The sequence below is a fragment of the Podarcis pityusensis genome, assembly GCF_964106645.2.
Source record: "Podarcis pityusensis genome assembly, chromosome: 12".
Taxonomy (NCBI): Eukaryota; Metazoa; Chordata; class Lepidosauria; order Squamata; family Lacertidae; genus Podarcis; species Podarcis pityusensis.
Window position 1 is genome coordinate 28,407,250 of NC_138037.1, and position 21,383 is coordinate 28,428,632.

At 40.8% G+C, this 21,383-nt stretch overlaps 1 protein-coding gene across 14 annotated transcripts in view; it reads left to right on the forward strand.

Moving 5' to 3' along the window:
- PPP1R9A (protein phosphatase 1 regulatory subunit 9A) overlaps nt 1–21,383 on the forward strand; it is a 140,447-nt gene that overhangs the window by 62,044 nt on the left and 57,020 nt on the right. For all 14 annotated transcript variants that reach the window (XM_080974571.1, XM_080974565.1, XM_080974577.1 and 11 more), the window contains one exon: nt 20,013–20,145. In XM_080974571.1, the coding sequence (XP_080830697.1) occupies nt 20,013–20,145 (133 nt within the window). The remainder of the gene's footprint in view (nt 1–20,012; nt 20,146–21,383) is intronic.

A 21,383-nucleotide genomic window follows, 5' to 3' on the forward strand; every position in this document is an offset into this window, starting at 1 on the left:
TTAGCTATCTGTCAAAAACATTTGTCTCTGGTCAATGAGCTTCAAACGTCAGTCCTGACACCCCGCTCCAGGATCAGGATGGTGGAAAGTTACTTTACTTTAAACTCACTTCTGCAGGTTTAAAAAGTCCAAAAAAGATCCCCCTTCTTCCCGAAGGGGGGTTCAACAATTTTAGATGATGAAAGCCAATCCTTTAGAAGTGATTTTCTGAGCTCTAGTTTACGTTGTCTTTGCTTTATTCTGTCTACAAAGAAACGGAAGGCTGACTTCCTGTTTAGACCTTCCCGTTTCAGTACCAAATTGAAATAAATTTTAAGTCCAATTCCTTTCTGCTCACAAGTCCTTATTTAAAGTCCAATTGTTCAAAGTTTAAGTACTCACGGGTGATTATTTTTAGAAGCCAAATTGTCCCAGGAAAAAGGCAGCGCTCTCCGGCAACGGCTATGCGGCTTCGCTCCACGGAAAAAGCAGTAGACTCACAGCACCGCGCCACTTCCCCCTCTTCGCTTCGGAGCCCGTTAATGGGTTCCTTTGTGGGTTGGGGGGGCGCTAAGGGTGCCCGCCAAGTCCCATGGTCACAGGCTTCATCCGCCTGTGATTTTTAAAAGGGTCCCCGCTTCGCCGTAGCGGGAAAGACCCGTTTCGCGCAGAGCTAGTCCCTCCAGTTCAGAGGGAGTCCGCCATTGCCGATGGCGCCACCCTGGAAGTTGGAACAACTTTTTCAACTCTTGTGTACTCTTGCTACTAATCTTCAGCTCCTTTGCTCTCGGACTGGATAACTTGGGGTAGATTCTGCTCTTTCTTTGCCACTGAGTTTGGACCATTAGGCTGCTATTATAAAAGTTGTCTGGTCTTGGGCAGAAGCCAGGGCATTCTTATCGAAATATTTTGCTTTTCATTCCAGATAAAATGTTTGGAAACTGTGTATGCATCTGTTGCAGACAGGCTAGTCTCATCTTCCCTTGCATGGTAGAACCGTAGAAATATGCCCTTTGTATTTTTTACACACAGTTGGCAGAACCACCACCCGCTTTTTAATATCTTAGTTTGAACATGTGGAGAAATCAAACTTGTGATGTGATAAAGGGGAAAGAGATGGAGCTGAGCCAGGTCTCCTTCTAGGAATCAATTCAGTAGTGTTGGGGAGAACAGCAGTGTGGATACGATCCCCCAAGTAAAGCTTCAATGCTCAGCTCCAGATATCTAATTTATTAAAGTTATGGGAGTTAAGCAAGACAGAAGCAGACTTGAGGAGAGTGTGGGACATGCTCAGAAAACGGAAGCAGAAGTTCTGTTGTGTAAAGGGAAATCCTTGCACTAACAAAGCAAGTGCATTAGATCCTGACCCATGTTGATGGTATATTGGACACATTCAATGGAGGGTGTGTCTGGTTTGTCCCCCCCCCCCCACTGCATTGGGAAGGAGGAATAATCCATACTTGAGGAACCTGAGAGACATCCTATATCCCATTAGCCCCTATCAGATGACCCATCAAGACGAGTCAAAAGATGTCTATTGGAGTACTGTTTCCTGGTTTTCCTGCTAGATAGGCAGAAACCTCTCTTTGTATATTCCAAAGAGAGCAAGAGAGAAACACAAGATGGTGGTTAGTATTGACTTGCTTAGGGGATTATGACTCAGAAGGTTGTTGGGGCAGAGAAAAGGCTCCTTTGTGACTTCTGTGGTATAAAGGTAAAGGTAAAGGGACCCCTGACAGTTAAGTCCAGTCGCGAACAATATGTAAAAAAATATCCCTCCCTTTTTGCCACTTCATTCTCCATTACAATAAAGGGGTTGATAATTCTTTGGTTTTATAATATGTGGGTACAGCAATTCATTGTATAATATATGGAATGATATTTCTGTGGGAAGTGGGATATGTCTATGGGATATACACTAATCCCTTCTCATGCACTGTTCTCTTCTTCAAGGCCTCCTTGGTTAAAAAAAAAACACTGCACAGCTGCCATCTCCTTATCTTAACTGCAACACTAACACAAAATACTATTACTTGCTTTAGATTAATGACAATAGTCTCATGTTTTCGTTCTGCTTCATTATATGCATGCTTTAAATTTGCAAAGCAATAGTGCATATTTAGGTTTCCTTAATAGTCAAGGCATAATTAATCTGTACTAGTGATTTGAGTACCACTTTTCTGCAGAAACCCTGCTGGATTAGTCTAAGCTCCACCTAGCTACCAATATATTTTTTTTGAAATAGCATCAACCAGTGGGTGCTACTTGGCCAGTAGTACTGACCCTGGATTTAGATCTTCAAAAGCCTTTTAGTATTTCTTTTTCTCCCCTATTCACTGTGACTAGAGTCCAACTGATCCCAGTTCCATTTTAATATAATAAAAGAAGCCTGGGAGGAAATATTGAATGTTGCAATTAAGATTGGGAGGGAAACAACTGCTGAGTTGTTTCTAAAAATTCAGGAGGACTTGAAATAGAGAATGGAACAGCGCATTAGATTACCCCATGGAAATGGGAGTGAGGGGAGGTCGGTGTCACTCCAGATACACTTTGTAGTGTTGTACCCTATACAATGGTACCTTGGTACTCGAACGGCTTGGCTCCCGAACAAATCAGCTCCCAAATGCTGCAAACCCTGAAGTAAATATTCCGACTTGTGGACATTTTTCGGAAGCCAAACGTCGGACGTGGCTTCCGCTTGAGTGCAGGAAGCTCCTGCAGCCAATTGAAAGCTGCGCCTTGGTTTTCGAACGGTTTTGGGAGTCGAACGGTCTCCCGGAATGGATTAAGTTCATGAACCAAGGTACCACTGTATTAGAAAACAACAAAGTTTACTTGTAGCATCCTTAAAGACTACCAAATGTATAGTAGCACACACTTTTGTGGATTTGTTAGTCATTAAGGTCCTATAAAACTGGTTGCTGCCTTTATATCAGCAGACTATCGCAGCAACCTTCCTGGAAGTTGGTATTATAAAGACTCATTATTAATACATTTTTCTATTCTTACATTAAATAGAAGCCACTGATAAATACATTTCATTTTTTTAAAAATGCCACTCAACTCCATATGTGTCTACTCAGAAGTAAGCACTATTGAGTTTAACTCATGGGGAAGTGTGTTTAGGATCACAGCCTTAAAACTAATACAATCTGGCTATATTTGACCCTGGTATCTGATGAGTAAAGTGCTTTTTACAAGCGTAGGAGGGTTAGGAGTGATTGAGTTTTCACTCTTGATTACAGCCAAGAATTATAATCATGCTGTACCTGTTTCTATGGTGCATGTAATGATCATGCTGTTTCATATAATAAAGCAAGAGGCAGCTTGCTATTCTGAGAAGTGTATGATCCAAAGTCAGCGGGGGGGGGGGGGGGGAGTAGGTTAGCTTGCTTACTTTTTCAGAAACATGTTGGTTTCAGTATGTTGTCGTTTTTTGCTCACAAAATCCAGATCAGCCAATATCTGTGTGCACGTGCAATCTCTTTGTTTATTTATTTAAGGGTTTTTGTTGTTGTTTAAAAAACAACCCAGCACTTTGGCCAAAAAAGGGCTCCCAGATCAGTTCACAGATCACAAAGGACAGTCCTTGCCCTGAGACTTGTAGCTGAAAAAGATCTAACATGAAAGGGAAATAGACTGGGAGGAAGGAAGAAATAAGCAAACTCTGGTACACGTTTTTAGTTAGAAGTTCAAAGAAAGGAGGCACTTTCCTTTAAAAGTTTTCCAAGAAAAGTTGCTAGTCTCTCTTTGTTGTGCTGATAAATGAAGTCTCTTCTCTTCTCTCCTCTGCTTTTAGCCTGATGGAATGGCTGCTTCCAGGTGACAGTTGATGGAGAGAAGAGTTTGGCTTTTCAGCAAAACTGGGAGGAGCCCTGCATCTCTGTTCATATTAAATGGTGTCCATGCCGATCATTTTGGATTTAACTCCTCATTCAAGGAGTGCAAATTAACACGACACTAAAACCCTAAAACGAGGTCCCACCAGCCCACGGCACAATACTTACCCCACCAACCTGCTATTTTAAATCCTTATCACTCTGGATATTTTAAATCTTAAATGCCAACAGGGAAGTCACTGCCCAAAGTCTCGAGATGCATTCAAATGTGGAAATTATTGCATGAGTTTTCCTGATTATAATGCTAGCGCTTGTATCCCAGATTCTAACGTTCCTTTTACATTGCAGTATGTTTTGCGTTATGGAACTGTGGCTTTTTGTCAATATACTGCCACATTGTGCTAAATTTTCAATTTTATTCTGGAATACCAACCCAGATTTTGTCATGTGACATTTGTCAAGGGTGTTGCAAATAGATTTTTTTTTTTCTGGAAGCAAATAACATGGAACTGAGTGCTAAACTTCCTCAAGATTCCACTAGCTTTCCAGAAATAGCTTTTATGTTGTGTTGAAAGATCACCTAAAATGTGGAAACTATCAGGTCAGGAAATACCAGAAAAATGCTCTCTGAAGGTAGTCTAGATCAAAACTGATAGGAGCACATTTTCCTCCTCCTGAAAGCATGCTCTTTATTTATCCTCTACCACCAAGGTCAAAAGAATGAAAGGGAACTTATAAAACATTAATCCCCAGACGTGTTATAAGGGCAAGTGTATATCCCTTGACTTTTACAAAGTACAGGGTGTCACTCCTGTATCCATTAGGATGAAATTTTTGATCGTCATCACCAAAGCAACTCCATAGTGGCCTTTAAGTTGAAGGTGAGGAAATGCAGAGAAATGCCCAATTCGCTTATTTTTCCAAATTATGTTGTGACTTCAGCCGCTGATTCGTAAATTTGCCATATGATTAGTTGGCATAATTAAATGAAGTAAAATTCCTTCACAGCATCTTTGTGTAACAGCCTCATCTAGTAAGAGGCTCTCTTACCGCGTGCCACGGGATCAAATTTTTGTTTCTTCTAATAGTTGGAGCATTCTTTTAAAATGTCATATATGTGTGTGTGTATATATATGAGAGAGAAAAAGTGTCAGATTCTAATGTTGGCCCACTCTTAAGGGCCTTTGCTGATATACCTGAATATTGGCCTGAATATAAGCCTCACTTTCCCCCCAAATTCCGACTGTGAAAAGTTTAAGTGTGGCTTAAATTTGCAACCTTACAAAAATTGGCTTTTACAATATCGCTGCTGAAACAGACACACGGTAAAACGGAACGGGTGTGAGTGCCTGCGGAATTTTAAAGGTTTTCGCTTATATTTGGGTGTGGATTATATTTGGGCCAATACGGTAATTATTAACCATATTTTTGAGACTGAGCACTCCCCTCTATTGATACACCTCTGCCTTCATTCACCACATCCCCATGTTTTGGGGTTGCATCTGCCAACTCTGCCTGATGGCACAGTAACTACTGGTTAAATGCTTCCAGAACACAACTCAGAACCAAATCTGGGGAGGTGTGAGGGAAGTCATATGCAAAAGCAGGCAGGGGCACAGTCCCATGGTCCTGACCTTAACAATCATTAGCCATTATATCTGTACTGGCTAGATTCCTCCAGTAATATATTTGGAAATTACTTTCACCCCAGAGAGTGACTGATCATCTGGCTATTGCATCCAGCATGTGGTTATTGAACAGCAAGTGTAAAGATTATTAATTTAAGTAAATGAACTGTTTACTAAAAAGCTAAGCACTGCTGAGTCATTTATAACTGCCTTCCAGAGGAACTGTGTTCCGCTTGCTCAGGCATTCATGTTTACTGGATTTCTCTGGTGCACCTATTATTTATTATATATTGAATTTACATCCTGCCTTTTGCGTGGCAAACGCATCCACAATTAATATTTTTTTTAAAAAATAAAATCTAAAATAGTTTAAACATTCTAAAAACAGTTTCAGTTAAAAGCACTACTCCATCCAGTGATTTCTGTGTTGCCAGTAACAGTATCTTTCAGCCATCAAATGCCTGGGTAAGCAGGAATGTTTTCAAATTCCTCCTAAAAGTTTTTAATAATGGAGACAGGTGGCATTCCACAAGGAGGTAACTGTCACTGAAAGGGCCCTGTCACAGGGCAATGCTAACCAGGTGGTGGTACCACCACCAAGTCCTCACCTGCAGATCATAGGGTCTGAGGTGACTGATATTGTGGAAGGTGTTATTTTAAGTACTTAAGCCATTTAGAGCTCTATATGCTTGTACTAACACCTTGAATTGGGTCTGGTAGCTCACTGGCAATCAGCATAGCACTTTCAGGACTGGTGACACACGGTCTCACTGGACTGCCCCACGTACAAACTCAGCAGCTGCATTCTGCACCGGCTGCAGCCCCCAGACTCTTCAAGGGCAGCCCCATGTAGAGCGCAGGTCCCAAGAGTGCATCTTCACCCTAATTAAAAAGATAGGCTGCTTTGTGCTTGGCTTTGTGACTTTGCTTGTAGAAGAGGGAGTTTTGCTTAGCAATACCATCATTGTTGTAACCAAGAAACTTCTACAGTCAAAATTAACTTCTGCAGCTGTTCTTCCCATTGGTTCCGCAAGCTGTGCAGTCATGCAAGTTTTATATAGTTCTGGAGGAAGAATTACAATGCTGCTTATGTTTTAGTTAATGCTGGCACAGGTACAGAACCCTATGAGGTTGTAAGCTATCACAACGCTATGAAACTGATACTGGCAGTTTCACAGATTACAGGTTAACGCTGCAAACGGGTTCTCACCATCTTCTGTTGTATCTGGCCATTACTGGTAGCAGATACTTGAATCAGATAATGGCTACTGAATTAGAGTGGGACCCGTGACAAAAAGTTGCCTAGTATCCTGACACCTAAAAGGAGTGCTCTTGTTCAGTGCTCCAGCTAGCCTTGAACAGAGATTTCTTGCACCATTCAGGCCTCTTGGGGAAGGGAGTTTCAGGAAAAGCGGAGGGGGAAAGGACACTTTCCCCCTTTCCTCCCACCCCAAGTCTTTCCGGTGCTATATAGAACCACTGAAATCTTGCTCAGGTGCCTACTGGTGGTAAGATCTATCAGGTGGGCATTCACAAGGGTCAGGATCTTTTCTTTGGTGGTCCCATCCATGTAGTATGTCCTTTTGAGTGAAACATTCCTTAGAATCCCAGTGAGGCAAACCCCTTGGGCAAGAGACCAAAAGATTGGGGTTTTAAAGCGGCATTATTTTAACAGAATTTACATGCCATGTTTATGTTACACCAGTGCAGGTACATAACTTCACCAGCATGGAACCCGTTGAAAGGAAGACTCCCAACACGAAGCCACTGTGTTGGAAGTCATTGGTAAATTTCATTCTTTAGAATTTGATCCTAGCTCACTGCAGAAAGTAACTGTCCCCCTTTAGGTGTTAGTTTCCACTATTGATCTTGCTGTGCTGTTCAGTTCTAGTTGCTGCTAGTCTCAGGAGTGGGTCCTGCTGATTGGATCTTATTCATTTGATTGGTTTCTGTATTGATTTGTGCACCACATGCTAGTACTGCGATGTACTTGCTTTCTCTTATATGGCTTGGTGGTTGGTCTCACAACCAAACATGTCCCAGTGTGAGATCTTTCCCTCCCCCCCCCCCTTTCCCTTTCTGTACTAAAGGGGTTGAATTCAGCTAAATTTTAAAGTACACCCGTTGAAATTAATGGACCTATGTAAATCATGTTCATTAATTCCAACAGATCTACTCTGATTATGACTTAGTTGGATTCATTCCTGAGTACACAGTCTGCCAAGTTATGATTAAACTATAAGTTATGCTAAAGATGTGCAATAATATGTGTCTGGTTTTCTATAATTAATTATATATAGCACTGGTTCCCAATTAGTTTAGTACCAAGGACCCTCTGTATTTCAAAATCCAAGGCATGGACCCCCTACTTTTGAATTTTTTTGATATCTCTATGGTAGTTTTTGTTATGTGAATGATGACACAGACCCCCTGGGTGGGTTATGCAGACCCCCTAGGGTCTGCAGACCACCAGATAGGAACCACTGATCTATAGGGCTCCTCAGCTCTGTAGGGAATTGCTGCTTACCTTTTGCTCCTCCTCAAGGAGGCAACTTTTGTCAGGATTATAGATTCATAGAATTGTAGAGTTGGAAGGGACTCTGAGGGCCATCTAGTTCAACCCCCTGCAATGCCAAAATCTCAACTGAAGCATAAATAACAGGTAGCCATCCAACCTCCACTTTAAAACCTCAAATGAAGGAGAGTCCACCACCTCTCATGGGAGTCTGTTCCACAGGTCTTACCACCAGAACAGGTCTTACCACCAGAAAGTTCTTCCTGATGTTTAATCGGAATCTCATTTCTTGTAACTTGAATCCTACCCTCTGGAGCAGGAGAAAACAAGCTTGCTCCATCTTCCATGTGACAGCCCCTTGGATTTTTGAAGATCCTCTCAGTATCCTCCTTCCCAGGCTAAACATACTCAATTCCCTCAACCCTTCCCCATAAGGCTCAGTTTCCAGACCCTTGACCACTATCGTCATAATTTTATTATTTATACCCCACCCGTCCGGCTTGGTCTCCCTCCTCTGCACACGTTCAAGTTTGTAAGTATTCTTCTTAAATTATGTTCAGGCGAGAAGTCATAACTCCCCTTCCACCAACTATGGTTTCAATCCTAATAGTGCCTGCTATTTAAAGAACTGCAACAACTCCAGATGTGTTCAATGCAGTTACACATCTTAATGCAGTGTGTAGCTTGGCCATGCATCAGCTCATGCATCTTATCAAGTGGCTCTGGCCCACAAAAGCTTATGCCATCATAAAGTTGTTAAATCTATAAAGCTTCACAAGGGCCTCGGTTTCTGTTACAGCAAAAGCAAAGTTGGCTGCCGCTCTGGGATTTATCAGAAAAGAAGAAAAATGGTGTCTTCAGACCCATTAGCAGCATGATGTGCGTCAGTTCCTCTTTTAAAAAGTACATGGGGTTGTATCCCACTAAGTTCTTTTCAGAGTAGACTCACTGAAATTAATGAACCCAAGTTAATTATCTCCATTAATTTCAGTGGGTCTTCTCTGAGTATGACTGATTTTGGATGCAATCAGAAATTTGCAAACGTACTAATTGCCTTGCTTCATTGGTGCAGGTTTGTGCATAGTTTGCAGGTGCTTATTTTAGAAATACAGCTCTTTTGTGAGGTGAAACAAAAATACAGAAATCCCATGAACTTCCACCCAGTTAAAAAACACACACGTTTTTTGCAAGGCAAGTCCTGAAGTGAAGGGTGTTTTTTGTTTTTTGTTTAGTGCAACGCGAGTGTAACACTAGCTCCTTAATATTTTATTTTGCCTTTTGTCCTGAGTTATTTTTAGAGCACTTAGCGGGTGTGTGTGGGGGGGGGAAAATAAATTAAAAGAAGATAAATAGCAATGTGTCTCCTTTTGGAAGCCAGAATGTGAAACACATTTTGACAGCTCTTTCTTTTGGAGAGATGGTCAAGCTTGCAAATTATCATGAAGCAAATGAAGGTACTCCAGTGCAAGGCCTGTATAATTTATGATTCCTACACAGTCTAATAATATGGTGGGGCAGAATTATGACTTGAGAGTACCTTTGGGTGAGAAAAAGCAATGAAATAAAAAACATTCATGGGGTTTCAAAACAATAACACCAATGAATGATTAATAAATAGTAAATCATCAAGGACTGATACATTCTTAATGCGTTCTTCCAAAATGAAGCTCCACCTTTGGACCTTGCTTTTTTACATGCTTGTTTTGCCAAGCAGGTGGGAGAATTCAATGGTGTAAGGAACCGCTATGATGTCTGAAATAAAATACTGTTTTTATAAAATTGGGACCATGAGATCATGGCTGACATAATGTCTATTTCTCTGAGTTCTCTATAATTATACGTGTCTCTCTCCTTCTCCCTTTGCTCTGCATTTATTCATCCTGACTTTTTTTAAAAAAAAAAACTTGTTGAGAGCTGTTTTTCTCACAGCACAATCCTATGCATGTTTACTCAGAAGTAAGTCCCATTGCATTCAACATGCTAAGCATGCGCTGTGGTCTAAACCACAGAGCCTAGGGCTTGCCGATCGGAAGGTTGGCAATTTGAATCCCCGCAACAGGGTGAGCTCCTCTTGCTTGGTTCCAGCTGCTGCCAACCAAGCAGTTCAAAAGCACATCAAAGTGCAAGTAGATAAATAGGTACCGCTCCTGCAGGAAGGTAAACGGTGTTTCCGTGTGCGGCTCTGGTTCCGCCAGAAGTGGCTTAGTCATGCTGGCCACATGACCCAGAAAACCTGTCTGCGGACAAACGTCAGATCCCTCGGCCAGTAAAGCAAGATGAGCGCCGCAACCCCAGAGTCGTTTGCAACTGGACTTAACTGTCAAGGGTCCTTTACCTTTACCTTTTTATGTCGACACCTAGTTGGTTTAATTGTGAAACCTACCACTGTAAACATGGTGAGTTCTGTGGACATCTCCTTTCATGTGTTTTGTTTTTGTTGAGATGCGAAATAAACTAATGGAAATCTTAATTGTAATCTCCCACCCTCACCCCCACCTCCAGTTCATCCTCCATTGTGTGATAAACCAAAGCATACAAATGGCATTTCTTTTAAAACAAAAGCTTATCAGCTTTTGAGCCCGATGTTGTTGGCTGCGTTCCACTGAGATCTCTTCTCTGAGAAATAGTAACATATTAAATTTGAATGCTAATTTGTGGAAGCCTGGTCTTCTTTTATATAAACAGCCCTTATCCACTTCTCATGCCGCTGCCAGTATGTAACCTCCATTACCTGCCAACAATGTGCTTACGAACTTCCATTCCTCCGTGCAAGGAGCTTGTAGGACTGGATTATACTCTGATCCTTTGAAGCCCTACGGTTCACAAAGCCCTATTTCCTATTTCAGGCCATAAATTTTTAACAGATCCAAGTTCTAGGTTAATGTTTATCCATTTGCTGCAGGCTTGGCTTCCCACCGAGTTTAATTTTCCCATACCAAGTTTCCTCATTGTATCAGAGCCACTTCACAGATTAGGGAGGAAGAGAATTTAGGGAGTACTGAGTGCACTTGTGGTGCGTGCTGTCATGTTTGAAGTGGGTACACAAAACTTCTGCAGCAAGAACACAGGGCAGGTGTTGTGTATGGCCGATTTGTATATATACCTGTCGAAAGAGACGCACATAACTGCTCGAGTTTTGACAGCGTGTGTTCATTTGTACACACAGCGATGCTCTTAATCTGTCATGTGAGAAGTGACCCTCAGATTGGTGTGATGCATTTATTCAGAGCAACCTACACAGTTTCCAAGAGCAGAGCTATAATTACTGGTGTCCTTGTTGCCTCTGGGACTGGAACATGATGGTGTATTGCAGTTTCTCTGTAGCTGCCTTGCCGATCAATCTGATGCATGTTTCCTTAGAACTCAGTCCTGCTAAAGTCTGGTCTCCTGGAATAATAGAAAGGGCTCCACTACTTCAACTCTCTGCTTATCTCTTTGAAAATTCATTGAAAGCATGAAAACGCCAGGCCAGTTCTTCTTTCTCTGCTGTGTTTAGTTTTCTATTTATACGGGGGATTTTTTTCTTTCCATAAGGAAATATTTAGAAATGCAGTTTCCCCACCTGCGGTCGTATACGCCATTCTAACACTTTAAAACAGTGTTTCTCAAACTTGGGTCTGCTGCTGTTGTTGGATTACAACTCCCATCATCCCTAGCTAGCAGGACCAGTGGTCAGGGGTGATGGGAATTATAGTCCAAAAACAAGTGGAGACCTAAGTTTGGGAAACACTGTTTTAGAACTCTTAAAGTGCAGGACAGTGCAGGACATTGTTGACCCAGGTCTTGGGAGGACCAGGTTTGAACTCCTTACAGTGGTCCCAGGCTGTGTGTGGGCTTGAGAAGGTATGAAAACTCACATTGGTTGGTTCTCAAACAGTCCCTTCCCTCAGACAGCAGCCTGAGTCCTAGGCTTGGGAGGTAAGGTTTAAAAGCAACTCAGTGGTTCTGATCTCACACGGTCCCTCTGACTTGTGGTAAAAAAGAGGTTCCAGTGCCCTTTTAGTTGATTCAGTGTTGCAACAGTACCAGGAGATGGAAACTCATTGCAAATGGAACTGGTTTCCCCCCAGTGCAGCCTATGCTTTTCATGACCAGTTTGGGTTGTTGAAACTTAAGCCAGAAGCACTCATAGAAATTTTGGATCTTGCCTGTGCCCTCCATGCCAGTTTTATTCCAGAGGGTCTCCCAACCCACAGTGGCAGTTTTTCATGGAGGAGAAAGGGGGCTAAAGTGGGTTGGGGGAAACGGACAGAAAATGGATGATGGGACTTATGCAAGCACTTTCCGCTAAGGCAAACCTCCCACTGGATGTGACCCATTGTTTTCTCCCTAATCTGTTGTTCACAAAAGGCTTTTTATCTGTGCCTGCACACCCCTCCCTGCCCTGACAAAGAACAGGAGGATGCCCAGCATAAGCAAGAGGTGTAAGTCATTTATTTCATTTTTTATGTTTATAATAGATGATTTACCTTTATTTGGGTGGAGACCAGTTCTCCGCTAAGCATGTATATACTGAAAGTTATGAAGTATAGCAATATATTTTGACCTTTATTCTTAATTTTAAGATCATTTATTTTGAATACATGGAAAGCATGGATGGACGGGGTATAAATAATTAAATTATTATTATTGTTGTTATTATTAATGTGAAAGGGTAAGTTCTGAAATGAATGGACCATTGTTCTAGGCTGCAAATCCTGGACTGGCTTATGAAGATAGGTAGAATTGAGTTTTAGTGGCAGAGATTTAAAAACATGTTGAAATGAATGGGATTTAAACGTGTTTGCTTAGAACATGACCATAATTTTTAGTTTCATTGTGTTGTTACCCCTTCAGAACCTGGAGGCGAACTTAAACATTGATTTAACCTTATCATATGAACACAACAGTTCTTTGGCATTTTGCTGTTTACTTTGGTTGTAGGCAGAAGCATGACAAATACACATATCTTTCCCCTGAAAATAATGGGATTGTACAATATACTCAACAACAAAAAGTAAACACAAATCCATTCAGTGATATACAACTATGGGTGCTTATTTTCCTCACACTGCCACACAATCTCTTTGAAGCATGATTTTAAAAACAGCGTTCTGAGCCCGATAAAAATATTTTGCTTATACAGCTGATGTTCCCATGCGCATCTGTGACCTTCTGTTTGCTGCCTAATCATCATTATTTTTTTCTGAATTATATTTACAGCTGGTGCTGCCATACCAGTTAGGCAGATATCCCAGATAAACCCCTACTTTTGGCTTGTATCACATCCTCTTTTGCCTTGACTACCATATTTGGAGGCATTAGGAAGCTAAACTACTAGGAATAGAAAGCTGTCTGATTTTTGAGGCACTGATGTGATTAAATGTAATGCAATACATTCAGTATGAGCTTTTAGAGGGTAAACATTCCTTTGCTTACTGTAGGTAGCTTTACATCTTGCCTGGATGCAGTTCACTGTGCTCCTAGGAAGGAGAGCAAGAATACGGAACTGTCATGGGGGGGGGGGGAGGAAGTGGGGGTGGAAACCCAAGTCAGCCAAAACTGAATTCTGCCTGCAGTGCTGTTGAGTTAAATCTACACTATAAAAATAAGAAAGCACTACTCTAGCACTTGGGGATCTGTAGCATATATTCTATTTGAAATATTTCCTTTTTTAAAAAAATGACAACCTGGCAGCTTTCACTACAGTACAAAAGCTTTTTCAATAACCCTCTTTGCTGCTTTCTAATTGTTCGTTTATGTGCAAGTGATGTGATACCACTATGCTGAAGATAGACTTAGGTTCCGTTACCGGCGCTGCCAGTAGACACAATCCGCTGAGACATTGATCTGTGTTGACCCTCTTCAGAGCTAGGGAGAACACATCTGCGTTTTTGCAAAGGTCCTGTTCATTTCAGCAGGGCTTGCTTTGGAGGATTTCCTGGGGAGCTGCACCAGTGTTAGAATTAGGAGCTAAACCTAGGTCATGGGCACAAAAGGTAAAGGACCCCTGGATGGTTAAGTCCAGTCAAATGCGACTATGGGGTTGCAGCACTCATCTTGCTTTCAGGCCGAGGGAGCTGGTGTTTGTCCACAGACAGCTTTCCAGGACATGTGGCCAGCATGACTAAGCCGCCACTGGCGCAACAGAACACGGTGACAGAAGCCAGAGCATACGGAAACACCGTTTACCTTCCCGCCACAGCAGTACCTATTTATCTACTTGCACTGGTGTGCTTTCAAACTGCTAGGTTGACAGGAGCTGGGACAGAGCAATGGGAGCTCACTCCATCACAGGGATTTGAGCAGCCGACCTTCCTATTGGCAAGCCCAAGATGCTCAGTGGTTTAGACCACAGTGCCACCCGCGTCCCTTATAGGCACAACAATGGAATGTCTAGGCGCACTTTTTTTATATAACAAGAATACAAAGCTGAAAATGAATGAACTTCAGCTAAAATCTTATATTCATTTTTCACATGATCTGAAAACTGCAAAAAACAAAGCCATGCTTCCCCTACCTCCACACCCCCCCTAGTAGTCCAAAACAATGGGAGTTGTTTTGGACTACAACTCCCATTAGTCCTGGCCAGCAAGGTGTTAGGGGATTAAAAAAGCATATGAGTCCAGATCACAAAGTAAATGTCATTTCTAAAAACCAGAATAACTTAGGAGAAAAGGATTTGCAGTAAGATGTTTATGATCCATATTTCCCATAGCTTGTTTCTTCTGTTCTTTGCAGTATTCAGACAAACCAGTTTTATTACTGCAAACTCAGAATGGAAAAAAATAATGCTTCAGGGTAGTCAGAATTGAAACCGTGAGTCTGTGAATGCCAAGCTTCTAACAATGCACCAGTCTAAACTGATGCCACCTGCAATTTATATTAAAAGTCCGCTTCCATTCAGATCTCCATATGCTTCTCATTTTTTTTAATTTTATTTTTTTGCACTCTAGATCAGTAGTCTTTAATATTTTCATTTGTAGTCTTCAACTTGACTCCCAGCCTTTAACCTGCAGCATGAGGTCTATGTTCAATTTTTGTCTCTGTGTTTCTGTGTTCTCACTCGCATCTCTGTCTCTCTTTGTATCTAATTTTCCTGATTTTCCTCACCTTTTGTTTCCCTCGGTTCAATGGTTACAAAAAGAAAATGGTGGCAGTATCTCTGGAGTGAATCCTGACCCACTAGCTGAAGATAGTCAGTATACTCAATACCCTGTTTACATATTCTGTATAGTTGGTGGGGTTTTTTTACATTGAAATGGACACAGACAGCATTGAGGAAAATGTGTTTCATTGGCTAAGAGTATCAGTTTAGCATGAGCAAAAGCAAAAGTTGAATCAGTTTTTGATGCGGGTCTGTCTTACTCGTTTGGAGTTTTTATTTGACTATTGGAATTCCAGATGATGAATGGAGACAAAGGTGCATTCCTGCTTTCCAGTTTAAATGGTTTTAACTTTATGTGGGAAAAGATTTTTTTCCCACATAAAACCCCAGAGTTTTTTGATCTACTGCCATAAAGTGAATCCCTTTTGTAAGGTGAATATGGCATATATGATCTGTTTTGTTGGATTATTAAGAAATTTGTTGGATTTTTGAGAACCGATTATGCATCTGAGAAAGTATATATATTTTTCTTCTGTGCTATCACTAGGGCAAAATGGGGTTAAAAATGGGTGTGGATAATATATACTACATATCCCAGGTTAAGTGATAGCCTGCTGAAGGAGCATGCACATTTTCTGCTTGTGTATGTATATATCTATACATACATGCTGTTCTAGTGACTTAAGGCTTCAAAATGTGTTGCTTGAAAGTATCCATGGGAGGCAACCCAGCGAAAACACTGCTTCTGTGCAATCACCACTTATTTATTTCAAATAAATGCAGCTCATGTGAGGGTAGTGCTTTGAGGGCTGATCCCCCAGTCAATTTAATTAGAACAGTTCTCCTTTAATACAAGATTCCCTTTCCTTATCCTGATGACTTTGATGCTCTTTTAGGTTTGAGATAACCATAAAATGGAACAGCATACTCATCTGTTACCTTGACAACAGCAAGGCTTGCTGCAGGCAGTGATGGAGAGGCTTCAATTGCACATGCACATCGTGTTAATTTTTCCTTGTGGCATTATTGCTGATTATCTCTGCCTACAGTTACTTATTTCATTTTTTTTGAAAAATTATAGTTTTGAGCTCTGAATGAATCACGATATTTCTAGAACAAGTCCTTTCCCCTAGCCAAATATCTAAACTTAAGGAACCAGGAAGTGTGTAAAAAGCAGCATGGAACAATCCTGGAACCTGCCAATTTTTTAATGTATTGAAACATGACACACACCATATACGGTGTTATCTGGGATACAACAACTGCCTTGTACTGTAATTCCTAGCATTGCTTAATAAGACCTTAAACTGAGTTCAGAGGGCTTTTCTGTCTGAAGCTTTGCAAACGGAAGCTGCTTAATTTCAGTATTTATTTTAAGTAACTTGTTTGTGTTCAATGCCAATTGTGAAATTAATTATTAATTCATAATTGTAGTCTTTGTTTATACAGCATAATTTCCATAAATATCGGCTATGTAGGAAATATTGCCAGGATTTAGGCAATATTTGAACACCGGTTGTGTAGCTACAAAGAAAAAAATCTGAAGTCTTTAAAAAAATGATAGTTTTTTTAAGGTAATCAGTGGGTTGGATCCAGACTAAATTAGCTGATCATATGTAATATTGAAACCAATGGGATAAGTTAGTCATGGCTTAATTTAAGTATCATTTATTTCACTGTGAACTATGTTCAGCTAATTTAGTCCGACTCCAACTCTGAATAGTACATTTTTCATTTGTATGTTGTATAGTGTTGCATTTTTGTATCAGTTGTATAGGTATTTCAGTCAATTGGGTATTTGAAATACCCGAACCATTCAGTAAAAGACTATTAGAATTTTTTCTTGCTGTTTTACAGGAGCAAATAAAAGCATCTTCTTTACTTAGAACGTTCTTTCATTTCCCCTCAGAGAAATATGGACTGGGCAATGCTAGCTTCTGGTGTGAAATCTTGAAATGAATTCATAGCCAGAAGCAGCAGCCCAACATATACCAATAACAGCCGTCATGTTAGAGTAAAATTAGCAGTGATCTTAAGACCAAGTGCTTTGCTAAAAGAAAATACACTTTCCATTTTGAGGCCTTTGCTAGCTACTTAACAGCAGCACCCTATTTTATTACCTTGGGTTGCCTCCTGAGTGACGGCTGCTTTCTTTATTCTCCCAGCAATATTGTAAGGTTTCCTTGACAGTCTTGTCAGTATGAAGGGGATGGTGGAGTCTGCCAAGAAATACAGGATAGCTTTAGCACCTCATGGAAGGCATGTGGATTCCAGGCTCAAATCCAGAGTGGTTGTTTGCTTTGCCAACCTGAAGCCCATATTTGATGCAACGAGAAGAGCTTTGTTCCTTAAATAAAGCATTTCAACCCACACAGTATATTATGATAGCTCAGTTTTGTTGTTAATTTTTTTCATTAATTTTGGTGGGTTTTTTTTGCAGGTTAGTAAGGAAATCATTTCTTTAAGGTGTTATAAGAGAAATGTATGAAGGGAAAATAGGGTTCTGCCCTCCACCATGCCCAGCAGCCTGGTATTTTTTTGGGGGGGGGCCCTTAGTTTTGCACAAAACATGTGAAAAGCCAGCTTAATGTTTTACACAAAAAAATAACATGATCCTCATTATAGATACCATTGCAAATTCTCATGTTTGAAGAAGCTGTAATTTCTCCTTTTAAAAAAATCAAGTAACCCATTATTTTCTGACAGAACTGGTGATGTTGAAAGGGGAGTGGCAAGGGGAGTATGTTGGATGGCAACACCACAGTCTAACACCAACCCAGTGGAGTAGCCTACTAGCAATGGGTTTGCTGCTCTGTTTCTTTCTCCTTGCCTTCACCATCCTCTTTGTCCTCTCGGTCACTTTGGGATTCTTGCCGCCTTACAGTGGTCTACTTGGGAATAAAAGGACTGCCAGTTTAGCTCAAGTCTTCTGCTTGGTAGCTTCAGCCCATCATCTCTCCTGGTCTCCCACGCCCTTTAACCCAGGGGTGTAGCCCACAACGTCTTGAGTAATGCGAAAACACTTAACAGCCCTTGAGCTTGACCCAGAGGCCAGTACTGCCCAGAAATCCAGTTGAGAAGTTTATTTAAGAGGGGGTGGGCTGGAGAAACAGTGAGCATGCACAGAGTATTGATCTATCCAACCATATGCTGCCATGCCTTGTGCTGACCATGATTAATAGCTAAAAGGGCAATCAACCATTGAGGAGGACCCACATAGTTGGGGGGGCGATGCTGGAGAAGATGCAGCTAACACCAACCTTCACCTGAAGAAGGTGAGGTGATGGTGATGGCTAGGCCTTTGCTGCCAGACAGAAATGTGAATACATGGGATGCCAGTTTAGGACATGACTGGCAGGGCAATATGATACAGAGTTTGCTATTCCAGCCTATTCCATGGAAGATTTTAAATGTCAGTCTATACAGTTTCAGGAATTTGTGACTGGTGGGCAGGGGATTCTCTTTGTGTAGTGTTGATCCCCCCCCCCTTTTAAATGATGCTTTTTGCCTGGATCTCAGACTTTATTATTTGTTACATTGTGTTGGATCTAGACTTAGTTGTACAGTGGTATCTCGGGTTACAGACGCTTCAGGTTACAGACTCCGCTAACCTGGAAATAGTTCCTCGGGTTAAGAACTTTGCTTCAGGATGAGAACAGAAATTGTGGCGTGGCGGCAGTGGGAGGCCCCATTAGCTAAAGTGGTACCTCAGGTTAAGAACAGTTTCAGGTTAAGAACAGACCTCCAGAACGAAGACTCTTGACTACCCCAATTTTTGCTGTTGTGCTTTGGCTTTTGAATGTCACTGTGAGTTTTATAGAACTGAGTGTCTGATAACATTTAACCAATATTTAACATCTTATTCAAAATGCCATATGTACAAGAAGTTTTAATTTATGCGGCACCTAAGGTTTCAGTTTACTGTAGTATATACTGTAGTATTCATTTATCCACAGCTTTTATTTAATACAGTATGAGTAAATCACAGCTTTGTTATTTGTTAAAAGATGAAACTAGTGATAGTTCGGATACCACCATCATATTGTATCTTATGCACTTTTTAAAAATTGCTGCGAATCTTTCAAGTAAAGATAGTGCTTTTTAAAAAAAAAGTTTGAACTGCCCTTTGTTTTACATTATTAAAAAGAACAGAGTGGTGCTCTTTCTGGAACACGTATTGGATTTGTTGCTATGTGGGTTAGAAAGAAAATCTGCTTAATGCAGAAATAAAATCCTGAATCCTAAAGAGGTGCTGTGGACAAAAAGTAGATTGGGGTCTACTAGTAGTTCTCTCAGTATGTTACAGTAGATCAACGAGGGTTCAGATTCTAAATTATTAAATAATTATTATATCATATGGACAACAGAAAAGCTTCCTTTCCACCTTGCCAAAACAAAACAAAAGAAAAGAAAAGAAAACAAAAAAGCTGTAGCATTTTGTGGATTTTTGTGTTACAGGATTGTGACCTCGGTTCTGGAATGGAAAGCAAATTATTGAGTTGAGAATGTGTTCAGAGGCACAGTGACCCTGTTCCTTAATTCTAAGAATATGGTCACCCTCCTGACCCACCATTTTGCATCTGGCTCCAAAGAAAAGCAACCTCATTATTACTGATGTCCACAGTTATATGTGCGCAACAGTTATTTCCTTTAAGAGAGGGGTGGCTAACATCTGACCCTCTGGATGATGTTGGACCACAGCTCCCATTATCTCTAAGCACTGGCTGGAAGCTTGGGCTGATGGGAACTGAAGTCACATAACATTTAGAGGGTCACAGGTTCTCCATTCTTGCTTTAAGAACCCCCTTCTCAATTAAATCAATGTTCTATTTAGCCAGCCAGATACTCTAGGAAGCTCAGAAGCAGGGTATGAAAGCAATAGCTCACCTCTAGAGTAGTAGTAGGTTTTAGAAGTGAGCTTTTGGATGGTTTAGTTGACTTATTACTGTTATCTCTCTCTCCAGGTTTTCCACACATATTCTAATGAAGATTATGACAGGAGAAATGATGAAGTAGACCCGGTGGCTGCATCAGCAGAATACGAACTAGAAAAACGTGTGGAGAAGCTGGAGCTTTTCCCAGCAGAGCTTGAAAAAGGTATGCATTCTACAAATGCTATGCTGCCAAGCATTTTTTTTTTTTAATGTATAAAGTGGCATACAGATAGAATTGCAAGGTAGAATTTCAAGACTTTGCCAGAAAGGGGTCATGAAAAACCTGCCATAGCTTAATATCTGGGGATTTCATAAATAATCAGCAGTGTGCAATTTGTATGAATAATTCCTGGATATTAAATAGTAATATTATATAGTATTATATTATATTATATTATATTATATTATATTATATTATATTATATTATATTATATCTCATCTCATCTCATCTCATCTCATCTCATCTCATCTCATCTCATCTCATCTTATCTTATCTTATCTTATCTTATCTTATTATATTGTAATCCAGTTGAGGTAAAATGTTAATTCACATCAGTGTATGCAGTAGAACATTGGCTTCAAACCTTGTCAACCTCAAGTAATCTCCTGAGGGGTTGATCCCCTCATATCCGCAGCCACAAAACTGTTTTCAGAAACCCCCTTTTAGGGCTCATTCAGACTTCCTTTTGTGCTACATTTCCAGGCACAAGTCCGGGCTTTAAAGTTCCATATCTGAGCAGTTTTTGTTTTTTTGCTTTATCCCGGTGCTTCTCCAGATTGCCATTTGCTCCAATTCAGTGGTAAAAAACAGGTTTTCCCTGGAAAAGCAACAGGACAAAAGCAAAAACACTTAGACACAGAGCTTTAAAGCCCAGAACTGTGCCTGGCAAGCACAGTGGGAAGGGAAGCCTGGACGAGCCCTCAGTGTCAAAATAGATTTGCCAAGTGTCTCTTTGAGATATGTGTGAGTAGGGTTTTTGGTATCCAGATCTTATTGTTTATTGCACTGGTCCCCCACCCCCATTTCTGTTATGGAAAACTGCTTTTTAGTTGTATCCTGAACTCAGCATGTATTAGTGGGCCATAATTCCTTTGAACACAGGATTTCTTGATTGGCAGCCATGGCAGAAGGAGCAAGATAGGCTTCTTTCTCCTTCCATTGCAAAAAACGACTGGGGCTACTTGACTTCCATGATGGAAAATAAGAAATACTGTAAGTCTATTGAAATGTCATGGCTTTATGAGTTAGGGAGGATGACCTCTAGAATGACAATGTGTGTTTTACTCTTTGTGCATGCAGTTATAAAGTCATAAACAAAAAATTCATGGAAGGTTTTACTCAGGTGGGGAGAGAGAACAGGATTCAAAATGTCCTAATCCAAGTGTGAAAAATGCTTAAC